The following is a 21240-nucleotide window of genomic DNA, read 5'->3' as shown; positions in this document are numbered from 1 at the left end:
AGTGTTTTTCATATTTCTTCTTACTTTCTGTTTGCTGAAGATGCGTGCGTTTGTGAACATCCAGAACTGCCTGTTCATGTCTAACTTTATTGCTGCCTGGGGAAGACTCCTGCCCCCTCCCTCTCTCTCTCTCATGTTCTGGAGCTGAGGGAATTAAAGGGAGAGAGAAAGAAGGAGGAGCGTGACCAGTTGCCAGCAGCTGTTGCTCACTTCACAACGGACCCGCCCATACAGTGCCGAGGCTGAGCACAGCCCTCCACAGCACAAGTAACGGAGCTCTCTGAGAGGAATATGTCTCCACAGTGAGGGAAAGTCTGAGCACACAGAAGATTTCCAGCTGGTAAGATGTTTGTTTTTACGGTTTTCTGTTATATTTGAAGAGCTTTCTCTTTGTGTTTGAGGGGGAAATGAGGTAGAGTTCAGCTGAACCAGTAAACTGACTAAGTCACTCTGATAGCATTAAAACATTACTTAATAACTTTTTAAAGTTGTTTCCTTTAAATTCTTCTGTACTATCAGACATGAGTTTATCACCAAATCTCTGCCACACATTCTTTCCATTCCCCACTCAACCTCAGCCTGGAGTTCTTTCTCCCACAAGCCTGGGAAGCAGTGTCACACTCATCATCAGTTGTGCTTTTTATTTCCTTGTTGAGGGTTGTGAGTTTTTAAGAAAAGCTCAGGGAGGAGATCTCAGCGCCTCGCCTCTGGCTGACTTTATAACGTTGCTCACAAAGAGGTGAGAAGTAAAGAGAGGTGGTGCTCGGGTATGTTAATGCTTTCAGCTTCTACTGTCATCTAGAGTCATTTATTCATCCAACAGGCACTTAAGCAGAAGTTTCCTTGAAGATAACGTTCCGCTGAGGTCAGGTTATGTAGCCTCGCTGTGTGAAGCCACAGTAGATCCCTTTTTTGTTTATTGGAGGACCTCTGACAGCAGAAAGGAGATAAAGAGAAGGATATGGAGGCTGTGGCCCTGTGCAGCGTTGTTAGCGACCAAAGGTTTCATTATAAAGGGATTATTTGGTGTTTTGTTGCTGCTGAGAGATAAAGTTTACCCTCCTGAGTCTTTGCCCTCGTTCCAACTCTCTGCCTCTACCTCCCTTCATCACCAGCTCTGTTGAGAGAAGCCCAGATCGTGTTGTTGCCTGGTAAAGTCCTCGCCCTCCCCCGTGTCAGTCTGAACAGGGAACCCATCCTGAGCCAGACAGCATCCTCATGTTCCTGCCGGCAGCGCGGAGGGCACGGCAAGCACACGTGGCGTGCTGGCTGGAGTCACCTGCAGTAGGACAGGGATGTCGCTGCTGAGGAGCCTGCTCTGCGGCGTGGGGGCCTTCATCCTCGTGTTATGCGTCTGCATCCTGTGTTTAAATCTTCAATGGATTCTGACCTGGTTCATCGGGCTTCCCGGGATTCTCCATGTCACCAAACCGAGGACAAACAGGTGAGGGAACCATCAGGTGTAAAGTAGAATTTTAACTTGAATTTGAGCCAATAAACCGAGTAATCGGCAGAAAGGTGGCGACCCTGTGTGCATTTCTTTTCATATATCTGTCCTTGCAACCTGTTGGGTCACCTTTTTAAATTTTATGTATGAGGGACAATGTACAGTTTAAAACAAACGTTGCCATTTGATGCGTTGTACCGGAGTTAGCCTTTTGGCTAATTTACATCTGCAGTCCTCTGGCAGGGCACACTAAAAACCATACAGTTACCCTATATGGTTACACCCCCAACCCACCCAGACACAAACACACATTTATTCAGCACCATAAGAAAATACAAAAGGCTAAAAGTTTAGAGTTAGTGGTTACAGATATGGGCGTTTTTAAAGAGTTTCATTTGAGATTTAAATATTATATCTTCATTTGCATGGAAAGTATCCATGCAGTGTGTCTGCAGACTTTGAAAAACCTCTAACACCAAATATTATTATTATTCATTAAATATGTTATCTAAGCTTTTTAAATGGATATTGGTTTTGTCCCTCTTCAGTTTCAGAATAGACTCTCAATTTGTTTGTAATTTGTTGTACAGCAAGTAGTAAAAACAGTCAGTGCACAATCACACAAACAATAAACATCTAAAAGGACGATGATATATAGAGAATAAAATGAAATAAAAACAGAAAAACAGAGCTACTTATTCAGCTTATTCGACAGGGCGATGGCTGCAGGAGCAAAAGAATATTTATGTCTGTCAGTCTTGCACTTAAAAAAAAAAAACGAGTTTTCCCAGCCTCTGCCGACACACACCGCTGCTTTACAAAACCTGCCTTCATCATTGGCCAGGTCTGTTATTTATTAGTATTTCAGCTCCTTTTTGACGAACCCCGTCACTTGTTTACGGGCTTGTTTCTGTCACAAGATCTGGAAACACAGACCCCAGCAGCAGGAAAACACACTTTTTGAGGTAAAGGAGAAATCCAATGAATGTTCTTGGTTTTAAAACAACTGGACGTAACTTTAAATGGGCTGAATGGCTAAGATAATATAACACTAGCATGTCTCATTCAGACCTCATTAGAAATTTAAATACGCCAAATCAGAATATTGCTATATTTAAATGAAGGTGGGGATTTTGCTGAGCAGGTGCACGTGGCTGCTGTCGCCTGAACCAACAGAGTTTTGCCGCCTTTTTCTGGCTTAACAGCTGAAGCGTAGCGGAGCATTAGAACGAATGCTCCAGATTTAAAGACCGATCATGACAGCCAGAGTTACATTTTATAAATTACATTTATTTCTGTGGTGATTTCTGTGTCAAACTAAATGTTTTGCTCAGCTGAGCTGCTGTTTGTATTTACCTGTTTCTGTTTGGAAACTTCCCAGAAACTCTGTTCCTGCAGGGCCAGAGACTGACGAGTAAAAAAGTAAAATTAAAGATAATCTTTGAAAAGAGGTCAAAGTAACGGAACTCAGTGAGACAACCTCCACCTATAAAACACAGAAGGGGGAAGAAAACACACCAACACCCCACCCCATCCATGTGAAGCTGTGGTTTGGTCCACTTCCTGCGCGGCACAGCTGAGTTCATTTAGAAACAAAGTAAAATGCAGCTGCCATTTTACTGCCGTTACATTTATGTGTCTGTAGCTGCCTTTAAATATGTATAGATAATATACTGTAAAATATTTGTAACCTGTTTTTTTTTTTTTTTTAAAGTCGGGGCATTTGCAGTGTGGTTACACAGCTAAAGATGGGTCATGGTTATGCTGGAGTGGGTGTGGATGAGGGGCCCAGTAATTCTAGATGAGTCAGCAGTTCAAGGCTCAGAAAAGGGATGGAGTGACACTTTCCTCCATACCTGCAAACACAGGGCAAGACTCTATGAACATCACAATATTGCCGCTACCTGAGTAGGACTGACTTAAAAAGTTATTTTTTTCCTCAGATTCGGTGCTCTACGGCTGCAGTCCTGCAGGTTTTAGATGTTTCCTGCTGCAGCACACCTGAATCAGATTAATGCATCAACATTCTTGGCCAGATTAATAATTATTGTGAGAAATCAGAAGAGACGCCACATTTCTCCAGCTTGCACATGAATAATTTAACTTTTAAATGGATGATGTTAGCTGGAAGAAGCTGATTTGGTGTCTGAAACCATTACGTCCACATAAGGTGTTTTTCCCATCATTGATTACCTTTCTACATAGACCTCATCTATTTATAACACTGCTTGTGCACACAATGTTTGCTGTTTTTGCAGCTGTTATATTTTTTTTTTTGTGAGACAGAAAACATGTAAAACTCATTAGTTTCTAAACAGGGGAACTTCCTAAAAATCAACTGTACTAACATTAATTTATTTTATCTTTTTATGTGGTAGAAAAGTAGAATAGATGTACAGTATTTTGTTTTTGCTACTTATTTCTCATGTTTGGACTTAAATACTATTAAGGAAATGAGGGCAGATATGTGATGTATTCATGCTGATAACGTGAATGTTTTCCACTCAACGTTGTCACGGATGTAGTTCAACTCCTTTTACAAAGACAACTTGAATTAATTTAATAACTTGTGCGACTTTGGTGCAGCGACTGGTGGAGCAGTGAAGCAGGACGTGGTTGAAGGTTAAACCCTTAGATCATGAGTTTCTGTAAGCAGCACTTACTCCCTGCCCCCCTCCACATCTAGTTGTACCATTGTGGTCCTAACAAAGGAGTCACCCAGCGCTCCACTAGCACTAATGGGAACTAAAAAGCCCCTGCAGTTATTTGACTAGAGGTGGTCTCTTACATTTGAAATGTAAGCTGTGTTATTTCTCCATCAGGTCCTTGTTACATGCATTAACTCCAGTGTAGAAGGACAGGGACAATGGTTGGTTTCTCTGAGGTTTGTTTCAGACACTGAAGTTTGGCCCTGAGAAACTCTGTCGTCTGAAAGACTGCTTTAAAAAAAAAAAAGCATGTGCTTCAACTCTGGTACCTGCAACATGGACACCTGAGTATGATTCGAAAATGTATTTGAGTCAACATTCTTTTAAACAGATGTCCCTCCACATTAAATCAATAACTACAAACACAAAATCTGAAAATTTGATACTTAAGCCAGAAATGGCCCATTTTGTGACGGCAGCCTCATCATTTTTCATCCAAAATGACGGATTTTAAGCAAAACCAGTAATCTTATGGTGGCTGTAAACAGCTCACAGTGAAATCAAATATTCAACTTTTCAGTTACCCAAAAGTTTTTAATATATTTTTTAGAGACAGGTGTTAAGATTTTAACAAACACAATCAATTGTTTTTTTAACTCAAATTGACTGTAGTATTTTCTATCAACACTGTGCACAAGTCGCTGTGTAGGGGCGCGAACGGCAGCGTATGTTTTGTTGAGAACCAAAATACTACTACTACCACTACTATAACTAAAAAATAAGATAAAAATATTAAAATAGATAATGAAATAATAATAAAGACTGAGTCTGACAACCACAATATCAATAGCAATGCTAGAAGGAGCCTGCTTGGCTCTCTAGTGTCTTTTTGTCCTAGTCGTTGTTTTCATGAAGCAGAGATCATTTGTGTAATGAGGGTGAGAAGTTCCTGAGTTAATGTGATAAAAAATTTATCAGTTTAAAGAAAATCATCACAAGCAAAAACCACATTTGTTAATATAAAAATATGGACTTTTTTTTAAATAGTTATATTTCAAGTAGACTTTCACTGGAGGCCGTGAGGGACATGACAAAATGTCAACTGGAAAAAACACTCATTCCTCATTACAAGATAGAATGTAATTATTCTGTTTTACACTGTAAACATTTCACTGTGAATACATAAAGCTGTGTGAATATAAATTCTGGAGACTGAGCAGATAAAATGGGCCCAAAAGGGTCAGAAGGACTTAAATTGTACCATTCTCATGAAATGACTCAAGAGACACAATCTAAAGGGCTTCGTGTGTGTTAGATTAAGATAACGGTTTGCTTACGTCTTTTCTTCCTGATAGTGTGTCAGGAGCTCCAGCTTGTCTTGTCTCGTATTGTCTGAAACTACGGCAACCAAGGTTACGTCTGAGGACGGTTTGAATACCATTGCCCTTTATTTATCATTTCTTTAGCTTTTTCTTATTGCCAACCTGAGATAGATCTGGAAATGCTTCCTTTATAAGGTCAGACTAGAGTCTGCTTTAATTTCCATGGCAACAGTGGTCAGGGCAACACGTAGGTGTAATAATAAACACAGGGTGTTTTCAGGACACCGTTAAAAACACAAGTTAGTGGAAATGTTACGAGTGAAGTCATCCTGACACACGAATGAGTGACTCAATCCTGTTATCACACAGGTGTTTGGAGATGATTAGAAATGTGTTGCTCGATGGGGTCATTGTGCAAATTTAGACCTTTTGGTCCTGCTGTTTGTGCTCATTTGTTATCTTGTGGTGGTTCTTTTTAGTCTATTCTGAGGTATTTTATTTGTCTTCGGGGGGCATGACTACAAACTCTGATCATCAAGTCATGTTTCTGGTGATTGTGTGTCAGTGACATCCAGTCTTTGATTTGTGAACCTTGATCTTAGCTGAACCAAAGAAATTCCAGTTACACATTAATTTAGCTGCTTCGTTACATTTGTGCTTCGATAGCGACTTTACGAGGTTTACTTACTGCAGCGGTGGCATCTGGTGCGCCACGCTCATAACAACCACACAGCCAATCACACGGGAGAATGGAGCTGAGGTTTTCTGAGATGGAGGTGTTGTCAGCAGCCGCGTGGTTGACAACACGAGGGAACAGAGAGGCCTCTGCAAATGTTTGGTTTCTATATTTATCATCACTCAGTTCAGTGTCACTAAAAGCAGCAGGAAAGAAATAAGTTTCGAAATGCATCTCGAGTCATTCACTTCTTTCTCCTTTTTTGAATATTTGTGATTTTAATTCAAATCAAATTACTTATGGCAGATTTGAATATCAGCTCTGTGTGGCTGCTTTGAAATCTAATTTTACTGACAAAAAACTAATTCTTTTTCCCCTCGAATAAATACAATCAAATTAAATCCAATTAGCAGTCTCAACCAGGGCCGGAGCCAGAGGGGTGCTCAGGGTGGCACATCCACCTCCTTAGTGGTACCACCTCAGAATATTGACAGGTTACTGGAGGAGGACAAACATCTTTCCAGACCTGCATGGATCACTAGTATCACTACACCAGTCTGAAGCTTCCTAATTACTCAACCTAAAAAAATTCATACCTGTTTTTCTAGAATAGATTTTGTTCTTGTGCAAGTGCAACTACTAATGTTAAGTAAGGCTTTTAACCTGATGTTAGCATGAAGCTATGCAGCAGTGCCACTTTAGCACTACATGTAGTTTTAACATAATGTGGGGAAACCATGTCATGTTTAGTTTTCACTGAGTGTAGTTGGGGATTACACAACATTTCATTTAATCAAAATGTTCATTTTAGCTTAAAAACTAAAGGTGCTGAAAGAGTAGCTCAGTATCCATGTTACTTAGCGCTGACTAAGCTAGAGCTACATGATTCTGATTCTTAAACAGGAGCCTTGCAAGACTGGTAGTTGATTTTAAAGTAGATATGGCTTGGAAATGTGGAGAAATATATCCTATATAACCCATCTGGATTTGTAAAGATGAGTAAATGAGTAAAAAATGAGTAAAAAATTACATAATTAAGCTTTTTTTTTTTTTTTTATAAGAGGAAGGACAGCTCAGGCTGAGACAGGCCCTAGTATCAACAGTCTGACAGCTGGATCCTTGAACATAAGGATATGGATATACTACCTTCACCAGACAAGTTTTTGAACAAATATTTCCTTTAGATTACCTGATGTATAAAAGTCTAGCTCCACCCCTGGCCTCAACCATTTTAAAAATGGCCGAATCCTAAAGTCTAAAGAGATGCCAAAACATCAATCATGCTAAAAGTGAAGGACTCTGAATCCATTTGAGTTAAAGCTCCTTGAAAAGGCAGATAAGGTCAAACGTGGAGGTTTGATGGACATGATCGGTGGAAGGAGGCCCCAGAGACTTGGGACCGGGACAGTTCTGAGCAGAAGTGTAGATCCCTGTTCCCTGCTCCAACGCATCTGATTCAAATCAAATGAAGCAAACAGCTTCTTGTCAACTTCTTCACAATGACCCACTGGTTTTAGTCAGATGTTGGAGCAGGGAAATAACAAAAACCTGCAGGATAGTGATTTTATAGTAAAATATTGATTATGAGCGTTATTCAAAGGACCTTGTTGACTATGTACTGCATGATGACAAATCTTTTTAGATTTAACAAAAGATAGATTTCATACTGACTTTAACAAATATAAAATTGTCCAGTATGATAACAAAGATCTGACACAGGACCTGAAAGTTGCTTCCAGACCTTCAGTTGCTCCATCTACTGAAGTGTTTAAATTATACACATGCTTCAACAAATCTCCACGCCCCTGAAAATGCTGAAGAAGATGACTGGGTTGAGGGAAGTCTCTGGTCACTGGGAGGGATGGAATATTCTTAAGATCTTTTTCAGCTTCTCAAGTTATTACTAGTAAACTAACAGGACAAAAGTCACCATTAAACTCCAAGAGGGTCCAAATGAGTCTCATCAGAAAATAAAAAGGCATTTCTAAGTGCTGAAAAGATAAAGGAGGGCATTCTTTTACAATATTATTCACATTGGAAGCTTGTGAGGCTTTCTAAAGCTCAACATGATGCAAAACGACATGCTAACCCTATGTGTCATGCTGTGAAATGGGAAGTTGCGGCAAGAGTGTTTTATATTTTTTTTCCTCACAGTGGGCATCAAGCTTCTTTTTTACATTTCAGGGAGAAAACAAAGTCTTCCCCAAAACTTGAATTATTAAAAGTACAGATAAGATTGAGACTGTTAAAGGGTTTCAGATTAACTTAATTTGATTTGTTCTCCACAGCAGCTCACAACACCCCAATGAGCCCCTGGAAAGAGGAATCTCCACCAACCAGAGGCCTCTGAGCCCCCTGACCTCCACCCCAAGCCCCATTAGAGTCCCACACACTCTGACACCCACCAAACGGCAAAAAACAACACAAAAAAAAAGTGAGTCCAGCACCAAATCCCCCACGATACGGCCCAACCGGGCAACTGGACCCACAGAGCCGCCCTTCATCGGGGACTCTTACATGAGGGAAGACGTCCCCCAGCGAACGGTGAGTCTTAAATTGTGCTGGTCCAGGTTTTATCTGATAAAATGATGCTGGTAAATGTTCCAGATTTGTTCCCATTAAAATGATATTAATGCAAAAAACTTCTTGCCAGTGTCTGAGCATAACCGAGATGACGCAGGAGTCCTCATGTGGATGTTTTACTGCGAAACAGGAAGCATTTCCACTTAATATTTGACTGATTGCTGAATGTTAATTATCAACATTTCCTCAACACGACAGCATCAGCAGATGAAGAATGACTTCTATTGTATCTTGTGCAAAAATGTGTTTTTTCTTAGAAGAACTGAAAGTGTAATTTGGGCCTCTTTTAGTTTCTGCTGTGTCATCTTTGCATACGAGAAATAATGTTTCACAGCAGGTTCTCATCTCTGGTTCTCCACATCTCCTATGTTATGGTCTGTTATTTACCAGTTTTTTTTATAAACCTCTGTATGTCGGGGCTTGGTGAACAAAACCAGAATTTACTTGGAATTGCAGGTTTTCAACATTTTTTTATTCCTACTTGCTGCAGGATTTAACTAACTCAAATGAGGCTCTTCTCTCCAGCGGAGCGATGCATGCTCGGTCCGTGGAGGCCGGTGGAGACTTCAGGATTTAGTCAAATTAAATTGTACTATTTATTTTTTATTTATTTTTTTATTTTTATTCTCATGTTCCCCAGTGGTACAGCTGAGGTCTGATTCAGAGGAATCAATATAATTTGTTTACAGAAAGTTAAAGTTCTACAAATGTTGATTTAAAATTCAGTATATAAGGAAGAGATTAACTTTATCACATAATCTGTGTAATGTTGACGTAACGTGTTCTGTGGATGGCTGCCACCATCACACTGCACAGGTGAGCGTGTCTAGTAAAGGTTTAACTTGGAAATTCAGTCATGTGTGCAGGGGTGAGACTCCATCCTCTCCACTGAACATGTGAACACTGGCCTGTGTTGGGTTTTTCCATCCAGAGGGAATAAGAAACCCAATGAAATGAAGATGCTGGAGTTTTATTTTAAATGCCTCTTTTTTAAAAATATATTTATATAAATTTATTACTATGGCTATTCGTAACACTGACAACTAGAATAAGTAATTTCTGGAGAAACTGCTGTGGGATTACTGAAACTGTCCTTAAAGTTATCAGTCAGCTGATGGTTCTGTTTGGGCGTAGCAGTTGCCATGGCAAAGTTAAATGTCGCATCGGGGTCAGTGAACTCCTCACCAGTCAGGTCATTAATGAAGAAGCCTTTTGGATGAGCAGAGAAACATATTTTAAAAGACAAAAACAAGTCCTTTGCTTTCAATTGAAGCTCTTAGGATTTGGGTCACACTGAAAATTGGTAGAAATTTAGTCTCAAACGGGACAAAACATGGGTTTGATGGGAGTTTGCAACCCTGAGCAGAACAGTGATGCTCTGTTCACATCAGTGTGACGTTTATTATAAATGATTCCGTGGGGAATCTTTGGGGAATTTGGGCGGGTTCCTGTCATTTGGACGCTGTGAGAGAAGTTTTGTATAATTTTAAAGGAAAAAATTATTCCTGTAGAGGGAAAATTGTGGGTGGTGCAGCCGGTTGAATTCAACATTTTTTCCTCTTTTAACCCTTTAAGGTTGGAGCAAAGACGAAAGCAGAGGAAAGGTTGTTTTGCATTTTTCTTTTCTTTTGGACCATCATAAGAGTCACTGGTGGACGTTGGCCAGCGGTGCTTTGGGGGGAGCTGAGGAGAACCCATACGTTATCACCACTTGAGCAACACACAAAGCAGAAAACAACAACTTCTGTGTCGTGTAAATCCCAAAAATTAAATATCAAAATCAATTTCTGTCTGCAGGTCAATTTTCTAGTAAAATTTTTTCAAATCTTCAAATTAAGAGTGAAAAAACAGCCTGATTTTAGTTTTTTTGTTTCAGATTTTTTAAAGGAATAATGAAAAAACAAGCCAGTTATTTAGTTTTTTATTTGGGATTTTTAGTTTAATATTAACTGAATGAATGATTTTGTTAAATCAGCAGAATAAAGGCATTCTGATTTCACTGCCACAATTCAGATTTAGCTTCTTTGTCGTTGTAAGATACAAAATCGAACTATTTATATAGCACTATTCAGACAAAAGTAACTCAAAGTGCTTAAAACAAAGTAATCAGGTGTCAACATGCAAAGACATTTTTTATTTTAAGTGGACTTATTCCTGCACTGATCAGTCCCAACTCTGCTGTGTCATCTGCATATTTAATGATGATCTCAGTGTTGTGGGCGGGTGAGCAGCCATGTGAATACAGGAAAGGGTCGGGACACAGCCTTGTGGGCTTCTAGGGGGCTTAAAATGTTCTGTGTCCAGAGACGGACGTTATGTAGAAGGTCTAACATTGTGTGGAAGATGGAGTTAAAAGCAAAACTATAGTTCTTCCTCTCAGCACTGCTTCAGTGGGCGCTTTCATCCAGCAAGACACGCTTCCTTTTCTGTCCTCAATTTGATTTTAAGATTTGTAAATTTCCAAGCGTGTTTCATCCCTGGATGAACATCAGTGCTCATCTTTCATAGCTGCATTATTAAAAATAATGTTTCAGGAGGTTAATACTGGCCAGTCACTGTGAAAGTGAAGCACTTCAGTGTCTGGTATGAAAACATGGCTTCTTCTCATCTGTTTCTCACAGGACTGCTCAGACAGTATCCGAGGTCAGATCAAGAAAACTGTATTTGGAAGCAGATTTCTTGGGCATCTTCCAGTCCTGCAGTGGGCCAAACATGTAACTGAGGAACAGTACGAGCGTCTGAGCCAGTATCCAGGGGCACACGGCTGGGGAGGCATCAAATACAAGAGTGAGCTTTTGTTTATGTTAACATTTAGCTGTCATCCTTTGTCCTTTAAATTTCTTCACTTTCATCTAACTTTGTTTATTCGCTCTTCTGTAAGATTCATTTGTTGCCCAAAGAATTTAACCTGTGATCGCTCATTTCTATCAGTCATAGAGAACCAGGTGGAACCAGCTCGCCCGGCTGGAATGCAGCCGTTTGTAGACTTTTCTAAGAGCTGACTTCATGACGTGCCACAGCAGGCTTGTTTATTTCAATAACGTCAGCTAAGGTGCAGTAAAATGCATCACATTGCAGGGTCAATACCAGGAAGGCAGCCATCTTTAATGTGATTGAATACATGTTTTTATTCCTGCCATAACGAGCCAAAATGTTTGCAGTGACTTTTCTCATCCGTGCTGATCTCTGTGCTAACTGTAGAAGATAAATCGCTCAGCTGCTTTCACTTGAGCAAATAAATAAATAAAAAAAACACTTGTTAAGTTTTTATATCTGATTTGAAGCCTGAGACATTGTTTCACAACTCATCAGGTGTGCACGATAATCTTGACGCTGGCTAGAGACTCTGGTTCAGACTGGTTTAGATGTGGGGGATTCTGGCAAACCACATACGAGCAGTGCAAGAAGCCACAAAAATTTCTTGTATTTATTGACAGCATATAGTGACATTTTTAATATTTCTAAAAGAGGGCTTTACAGATGTTTGTGAAAATATCTCAAACTGTAACCTTTTAATGCTCAATTTATCATATTTGATACGCTTTCTGAGACCTTTTACATCATTTTATAGTATAAACTTTGCTCAAAACCGCGTTGTTCACAGTGTGATACTTGTCTTCTGCCCCTGGTGAATAACTTTTACATAACACTAGTCATTTTTACTGTTTTGCGTGAGGAAGTAAGTTAGTTTTTTTCCAGTACCTTCTCGCTGTGTAACACCCCACCGTGTTCAGTAGAGATGTGGAAATGTTCTGCTTTCACAGCTGTAGGAGCCATATTAGTATTTATGAGGTGGCACAGGTGACATGCAGCATCGGCATCTGGGTGGGGGGTGTGTTGCTGTGGGCGTGTGTGTGTCACGAAGTTTGAAAGGTACCAACTCACAGGTGTTATGGATGAGGAAGTGGGGTGAGCTCGGTGGTGGTCACATTTCTGTTGACCATGTAATCACATAATATATAGCATAAGCTTGTTTCAGTCAGAATAACGTTTACTCTGTGTCTGGATTTGTTTTGGAACCATGAATGGAAAGAATAAACGTATCGCTGCTGACACAGAAGTGTTTGGGAATATTTCGGAACTCGCGTCTTGCAGTGTCAGGGTTTTCTTAACATAAAATAAGACACAAGAACTCAGGATAAGTTTTCAGCACATCATGATGGGGAGAGACCAGAGTCAGATAATCACTCAAGAGTGTCTGTCTGTCAACTCCAAAGTCTTCACCCCAGCTGAGCCTTTTTATTGAGTGGATTGTGTAAATGAGCCAAACCAGATATGCGAACATACTTCAGAGAAGTGCAGCGTCAGTTGAAGTGACTGACATAACATAACTGGAAAAACACAACATTCAGTAGTGCACCCTGTATATCAGCACGCAATATGTGAATATACTTCAGAGAAGAAGTGCAGTTATCTTGTATATCAACATTCACCACATCCTGTCTTTCTACATTGTTATGTGGGTGGTGGGCCAGTTATTAGAAACATCAAAGAGGAACGTTAAATGTCAAAAGGTAAAAATTTCTAACAGGTTGATAACCCCGAGTTTAGCCCACAGCGCCGCTCAAACAAAGTTATCGTTTTGCCAGCGGTTATGTTCTAATCAGAAAACCGCATATTATTACTCCGCTTTATTGTTTTGTGGCGCTGCTTCTCTCACTTCTTTAAACTACTGTTGCTGCATTCAGTTGCTACTTGAATCTCTAATTTTTTTTATTTTTTACACAAGAAAAAAGATTCAAAGTAAAGTAGCAGGAAGTCGTTTACTTCTTGGAAACTTGGAAGTCCCTCCCCTCAAAAAAAGTTCCCCATAATGTTTCTTTTTTTCATTTTCTTTTTAAGGGGAGGTTCGAACCTTGAGGGCAGTGGCCTTTCTGTGTGGAGTTTGCGTGTTCTCCCCGTATATGTGTGGGTTTTCTCCGTCCAAAGACATACATGTTTGGTTAATTGATGACTCTAAATTCTGCCTAGGATTGTGTGTGAATGGTTGTTTGTCCCTGTGTGTTGGCCCTGCGATGGGCTGGTGACCTGTCCAGGGTGTCTCACCTGTTAATGCTGAGACAACTAGCAGAGACATGAAGGAATTTACAAGAGAGACCTGTTTTGGATGAACAAAAAAGCATTTTGGTACAGTTACAGATAGCTCTAACAATACAGAATATAAATTAGTTAATTTAAAGCCAAGAAGTAGCTACATACTTAAAAAACATTAAAAATGAAAGTAATTTAAAGGTGCCGTCTCCAGTCCCTTCAGAATAACTTTAACTTCCACTAATGGGATGAAGGTGAGCAGATTCAGATCCTGTCGTATCCTGTTCCAAGCAGAGTACCAGCCAAACAACCTTTAAGTAAACTTAACCTCTTCTGTGAGTCCTATTGTTCTGCTTTCTGTTTGAAATGACATATCCTAAATAAACTAAGTATATCTTCACAGCTACAAAGGCTGTATGTATAATCTTGGTCTCAAAGAAAGCTGAGATGTGAGATTACTACAGAAGTGTCAGAATCAAGTTATGATTACTGTGTCAGAGTAAATTCACCTGAAACACAGTAGAAATTTTGGTTATCTCCTCCTAAGAGAAAACTACATTACTTTAAATGGAACCAGAGGGTAACAGCCTAATTAATCCAGGACAGGTCTACTGAATCCGGTCCTACGAGAGCTGCAATTCAGCAAGTTTTCAAAGTGTTCCTGCTTCAGTACACCTGAATCAAATGAAATGGATCTAACCGCCAATCAAGTTCTGCACAATGACTCAGGTGTGTTTGAGCAACGATGCATAGAACCTGCTGGATTACTTCATAGCACCGCTTTGACTAGCTGTGGGCTAGGAATTAGTTATACCAAGTAGCTGTGCAAAAATAGAATCTAAAAGTGAGCCTGAACAGTTTTCCAGGTGTTTTAATAGAGATGTTATGCAGGTAAATGTCTCAGGAAGTATCATCTGTGTCTGGTTTCTCTCTGTTCTCTGCAGGCCTGCTGTAAATGAGTTGGGTATAAAATTAATCCTGGATCTAGAAATATCGCACATTTATTTCTAAGCAGAATTTCACCCATAAAATAAAACTATGTTTACTTGTTATGGTTTCCTGATAGTATTGCCTCATTGGTTTAAATGTGCACATAAAATGCATCTGATACAGAGCAGACAGATGATTCTTTACTTATCACCACCATCATCATAAAGGAACTGTTCTGTAGCTACAGTAGGTTTAAAGCTGTTGTCCCTTGTGACCAAAGCTGATAGAATTTAGGTAATTATGAGGAAATGCAGGTCTCATCTCTGGGAAGGTGCTTGCCATGTTGTTTCCTGTCTTGGGCCCACACGTTACTCTCAGACATCCTCATTCTCTCTCTTCTAATAACAAGTATCTGAATCTGAGCGTGGGGAATTTATGTGGGCACAAAAGCGTCTGTATGCCACATTTGATTGTGTAGATTAAATCACATTAAGATGATTTTTTTGTTTTCAGCTCTGGTGGAAACACTTTCCGTCCTGAACTCCTCTGCAAACCAGCAGATGTTGGACAACTGGGAGACTCATGGGAATGAGTGTAGCCGCTGTGCTGTAGTGGGGAATGGAGGGATACTGAACAACTCTCAGAAAGGGCAGGAGATCGATGGTCATCATTATGTCTTCAGGTAGATTCTGCCTCCAGTGTTTGATCCTGCATATGGAGTAAAATTCCACATTGTTGATTCACCACAAAAGATGTTTTTTCATTTTATTTAAAAGCTCAAATTTTCCAGTTTTTCTTTGTTTTTCTATAAAAACCAAAGACAACTTCCTTCGTTGTTCTACATACTGAAAGTGTTGCAGCAGTGAGACAGCAGCTGACTAAAGGTTGGCTTTGCTACCTGTCTAAAGGCGTCTCTGGCAGTGAAGGAAGCAGCTAGCAGTTGTTCACTCACACTGGGTGGCTGTGTGTGTGTTTGCTGTACTGACTGAACTCCTGTGTTTCTTTGTGTTCATGTGTGTTTTGTGCATCTTTAGGACCAATGGGGTGATCATTAAGGGATTTGAGCAGGACGTGGGGTCCCGCACCACACACTACACATTTTCCACAAACACACTGATGAACTCCATAAGGAAATATGCGGTGAATGGGTACAAAGGACCTCCTGTGTCCAAGGTAATTTAAAAAAAAATAAAGCTTAAGGTCTCTCCTCTTTGAGTGGGAAAACAAAGATGTACTGACATCCTGCTCTGCTGCTCTCTGATAGGAAATGCGGTATGTTTTCCTGCCTGATCATGACCGGGATTACCTGCTGGTGAAGGCAGCGGCGACACACACCCCAGTGGATCGGGGGCCTGAGAAGGACAAAGAGTAAGCAACACTTTATAGGCTGCAGTTCGACTCAAACTGGTGATTTGTTCATGTTATTCTGTGCCAGCATCATGGCTCTAAAGATGCTCTGTGTGTGTGGGTGTGTTTAAGAAAAAGAAAAGTAATTGACAGAAAAAAAAATGATCTACTTTTTCTACCGGTTATCTGGGGTAGGGTCGTGGAGGCAGCTGCCTAAGCACTTCTTCTTCCACCACTTCTTCCAGCTCATCCTGGGGGGAATCTGAGGCGTTCTCAGGCCAGTAAAGAGATGTAGTCTGTCCAGCATGTCCTGGGTCTTTACCGGGGTCTCCTCCTGGTGGGATGTACCTGGAACACCTCACCAGGGAGCGTCCAGGAGGCATCCTGACCAGATGCCTGAGCCCCCTCATCTGGCTCCTCCCAGATGACCGAGCTTCTCTCCCTATCTCTAGGGAGAGCCCAGCCACCCTGTGAAGGAAACTAATTTCGGTTGCTTGCATTCGCAATCTCATTCTTTTGGTTGCTACCCACAGCTCGTGACCATAGGTCAAAATTCATTTATATGTCCTTACATGGCAGCTGCCTTATTTATGTCACCATCTTTACTATGGTGTCTCTGAATGGACAACTCTGTGTGTGAAGTGAGCAACATTTGAGCTTTAAAACTACAGTACCGGGTTTGTATTTTTGGTGCTACAGAACCATTTGGGATAACACCTCAAAAGGTAGCAAAAGTTTAGTTTTGCAAACGTCGCTGCACAACAGGCTTGAAGCCATTGGATACACTTACAGATGACATGTTTGTCTGGAAGTATTTTGGTCAGTGATGGCCACCGTACATTCACAACTTCTACGCATTTGAAGTAGTTTCTATGCCCATCTTTACCACTAGATTTCAGTAATGTTTACATACTGTACCTTTTAATGCTTGGTTGAAAAATTTTAAAGCTGCATTTCCACCTACAGGTCTGGGTTCATGGCAAACTATCCAACCACACACACACACCTGAATCAAATGATTGGCTCATTACAGGCCTCTGCAGAGCAGAAAGACATGTGCATGAGGGAATTCAGCCATTTTATTCAGGTGTACTGGAGATGGTATGCCTCTAAAAGTTGCAGGATAGTAGCTCCTGACAACTGGACTTGGATACTCCTGGCGTAAGGGAATAGTTTGCTGTGGAAACAGAACACAACATCGTTTACCAAACCACCCCATCCTGAGCTGGAAACAGTGTTTATGTGCATTTACACAAATCAATTGCTCCCGTACAAGCCTATAGGTCAACTCTGCTGAAGCCCTAAAAAGTATGTTAACTATGAACCTGCAATTTAGAAGATGAGTTATACTTTGTGAATCATGACTGCTGAGATTAGACGGTTGGTTTATCTTCTTTTAAATAGACTGGCTGCATATAAGTCAATAATCAGAGGAGGCTGATTGTGATATTTTTTCCCACAGTCCATCAAAGTACTTTGGGGAAGATGTGTCAGCTGAAAAGTTAAAGATGTACCACCCCGATTTCATTCGTTACCTCAGAAACAGGTCAGTAAATTCCCTTCAGACACGCTGAATCAAGAGAAACATGAACTCAAATTTAAACTTCCCGAGTGTGAAAAAGACAGTAAAACCAAAGTGAGATGCTGAGGAGAGTTCCCACACAGGGACTTGCTAAAATCAGGGTTATCTAACAATAATTATGTGCACATAGAATTTTAACCACCCAGGTAAGCAGGGTTAAAATGAGGACAAAATCCTAAGAAATACACAGTCATCTCTATGAATATATCAGAACCATTTATGATTTCTTGTTCCAGATTCCTTCGATCTAACGCTCTGAAAACCAAATATAAGGACATCTACCGTCCATCAACTGGAGCTGTGATGCTGTTGGCTGCTCTGCATGTTTGTGATCAGGTGGGCTTCCTTTTTACTGCACCGTGTTGTTGTGCACTAATGTGTATCAATGATGTAGTAACTCGCCACTTGCCCTGAAAAATCCCTGTGTGCCATCACTGTGAAAACCTGTTTAGTTGTTTTTTATCCTGTTTGTGTTTTTTTGTTCGCTTTTCTGTACCAGTTTGAGTTAATCAGGTCTCAGAATCTGATTGTTGCTCTTTGTTTTTCCTTGGTTGCTGAAGGTGAGTGCATATGGCTTTATAACTCCAGACTACAGGAACTACTCTGACCACTACTATGACAGGAGCTACCACCCAGTGGGCTTCTACATCAACCATGACCTGCGGCTGGAGATGAATCTGTGGCAGCAGCTGCACCAAGCAGGCCTCATACGCCTCTACATGCGCCAAAAAAAGAGTACAGACTAGAAAATTACATCAACCTGCTGGCACACAAGTCGCCAGTGTGGTCATGAGGAAACAGAATATACAGAAAGTCAGGGCCCGCCTGTCTTGTCTCAAAATGAATCTGAACTGAGCAAAAAGGGTTTTCCTTTTGTGAATGAAAGGAAGATTCGTTTTTGTTTTTATGACAGCTGCTGTGATCATGAGTATATCATTCATGACTATATTTATTTACCCTGCAAATCTAGTTTCTGGTGATTTGCAGATCAGTAAATATACAGAAGTAATTGTGCATTCACTTGGAAATACAAGATCATTTTACAAATGAAACTTCTGGTTTTATGCATTTACTAGAAACTTCCAAGCAGCTTCTGCTGCTGGACTATCAAGACCCCCATTTTTAACAACTGTACTTTGTAAAAGTATGAATTACTAAGAGTAGGAGGGGTAAATAGTTCATGCTATGTGCTGTGGGAAAATGTTGACCCTACACAGTGCCAGAAAGTAGATATGAAAATGAGACGCCTTAAGTTGCAACCTCAGGTTCTGCAAAAACTCAGTTTGTGGTCGTTTCTTACAGTTGAGTTTTAGGTCTAGAGTAAAAGCATAAAGATTCCAGTAGAGCTAAATGATCTTATCCCGTAAGATACTGATGCTTTATATATATTTTTTTCTTCCTTCAGGTGAGGGCATGGTTAAGAGTTTTTTTTTTTTGTTGTTTGTTTAATTTTTGTAAAATTCTTTTAATTCAGAAAAACAGAACTTTATTTTTCCCAAGTGAATACAGAACACTTTTGTATAAATTGGTTAAAATTATATTTGCATTGTGTCTCAAAAGGTTTGTCTGGCCTTTTTAGTCTACACTGAACTTTATATTCTTTTATAAAGGGTATTACAGTGTGAATTTTGCTAAATGACACCCCTTTGATGTTTCGTGTAGCTTTACTAAATTGTGGCCTTAAAATCTGTTAGATGCATTAGCACAACATTTTGTACAAAGTCATGGCTTTTTTTTCTTTCTTTTTTTTTTTGCATTTTCAAGAGTTTGAATTTTTATGACAGCAATTATCAGGTGCATCTGTGAACAATTAAATCAAAAATACTATACAATGTGGTTAAAAATCTTTGTTCAGCTACAGTTATTGCTTGCTTGCTAGCATGCTAAACCAATAAGCTGAATGATATAAAAATTAACCACAAACGGATTCCATTGCTTTAAACATTTTAGGATGTTAGTATGCTCACATGCTAAACCAATAGATTGAATAATGTAAAAAATAAACCACTTACTGATTGCATTACTATATTCATGTTAGGATGCTAGCATACTAACAAACTATTTGAGTTGGTAATGTACAAAATTCATGGGTTCAGAATTTTTGCTCTTCATGCAAAATGGAATCACAAATTTTAATCAAATTTTTATTGGAATTTGTTCATCTGCTTTTTGGACTTGTCTGTTTTTAGATAATTTATGTACTAATACTACTAATACTAAAACAAAAATTTCAAAGGGTTCATGAAGTTTAAAGCCTTGTCTTCAATGCCTTAATTCAAACAGTGCCTGAGTGTTAACATTTTACTAATTTTTTCTTTTTTCCTCCTGTTTTTTTTTTTTCTTTTTTTCTTTTTTTTTTTCAAAATGTGTTTTATTGGAGTGGTTTCGTGTAATCTGTTTCTAATTTTCTGTACCAAAGAGGCATGACTGCAACTCTGCATGCCACTTGCTTTAAATATCCTGTATCTTTATAGAGCTGTGCTGGCAGTGGCTAAAGTCTGTGCCGACATTTTACAGTTTTTTTTTTTTTCTTCTCTTTATGTGTTTTTTTTACTTTGGAAGGTGAAAGAAAATCCACTGATCTACTTCAAACCTTGCAAGGACAAATGCTTTAACATGTAAGGTTATATAGTAAAACTGAATTAACTTATTTTTTACATTGTTTTTTCAGCTTTATGTAAGTTTTTGTTCGTTATGTTGCTGTTATGTTTGAGGAACACATATTAAACAAATAGAATCAGTTTACTGTATTTCCAGCAGTGGTAACATACTGTCGATCTTAGCCGAAGTAAAGAACCAAAAACAAATCGAATCAGGTAACGGGTTAATCGTTTTTTTTTTAATGTGTTGAATCAGTTCATATTTAAAGTAATTCAGTTTTTGAAATACTGGGTGGTTTTTCTACAGACTAGCTGAGCAAAGGGAGTATTTTCACTTTTTGAACTTTGTGAAACTGTTCAAATAAAAAAAAAAACTTGGTGGTTCCTTCATTGTCAAAAGCAGAGACTCTTTTTCTTTTTCAAGAGTGCAAATTAATCTGTGCTCAGTTGGTAATATGTGTGTGTTGTGTGTTTAGCATGTGAAGTCTTTGTCAACAGCTGCAGACTTGTAAAACATGCAAAAAATGTAATACTTATGTAAAAATGGGCAACATATATAATATACTTTTAAAACAAATACTTTGTTTTGCTTGTCTAAACTAATTGTCACAAAACCCTGGTCTCAAATCATTTTATGATGCTGGTGATAAAGAATTAACTGTCTTAGATATAATGTTTAATGTTAAACACTCAAGTCATGGTGTGTTAAACTAAATATCTCCCCTACAGTTACATCTGAAAACCCACTTAGATCATTAGTTTTGAACCAAATAACGAGCTAAGAGGAAAAAATAATTCTGTAAGTCTTTATGTAGAGAAAAAAAGTCAACTTGAATGACAATAGATCTGGTCTGCAGGTCCTCTCTGTCTTGTCTATTAAAGTCTCTCTTTAGTAACATTCACGTGAACCAGGTTTCCTCTCCATCTTCAGCCAGCCTGGAAACTCTAGTATGGGGCTGGGAGGAAGACTTATAGCTAGCTGTTCATAGTACCATGTCGCCAGAGAGGGGTCTGTATTAGGAAGTTAGGAAGCCATGAGTCAGGCTTTGCAATGTTGCCAAAATGTCTGGTGGC

At 39.5% G+C, this 21240-nt stretch overlaps 1 protein-coding gene across 3 annotated transcripts; it reads left to right on the top strand.

Annotated features, from left to right (window-relative positions):
- Positions 1-210: 210 nt before the first annotated feature.
- st6galnac (ST6 (alpha-N-acetyl-neuraminyl-2,3-beta-galactosyl-1,3)-N-acetylgalactosaminide alpha-2,6-sialyltransferase) lies at positions 211-19289 on the top strand. Of its 3 annotated transcripts, none has more exons than XM_041974800.1 (10): positions 211-340; positions 1116-1444; positions 8385-8637; positions 11298-11463; positions 15151-15319; positions 15672-15810; positions 15902-16005; positions 17447-17530; positions 17803-17902; positions 18127-19289. In XM_041974800.1, exons 2-10 carry the CDS (start codon positions 1296-1298, stop codon positions 18310-18312), a joined length of 1350 nt encoding a protein of 449 aa, XP_041830734.1. In that variant the 5' UTR covers positions 211-340; positions 1116-1295; the 3' UTR covers positions 18313-19289. The 3 variants fall into 3 exon arrangements, with proteins under 3 accessions (XP_041830734.1, XP_041830733.1, XP_041830731.1); XM_041974799.1 differs by having other exon boundaries at positions 213-340; positions 1189-1444; positions 8382-8637; XM_041974797.1 differs by having other exon boundaries at positions 213-340; positions 8382-8637.
- The last annotated feature ends 1951 nt before the right edge of the window (positions 19290-21240 follow it).

This window comes from Melanotaenia boesemani, chromosome 21 (assembly GCF_017639745.1).
Source record: "Melanotaenia boesemani isolate fMelBoe1 chromosome 21, fMelBoe1.pri, whole genome shotgun sequence".
NCBI classification, from domain to species: domain Eukaryota; kingdom Metazoa; phylum Chordata; class Actinopteri; order Atheriniformes; family Melanotaeniidae; genus Melanotaenia; species Melanotaenia boesemani.
The sequence above is the reverse complement of the archived record's forward strand: the minus strand, read 5'-3'. Positions and strand labels throughout refer to the sequence as shown.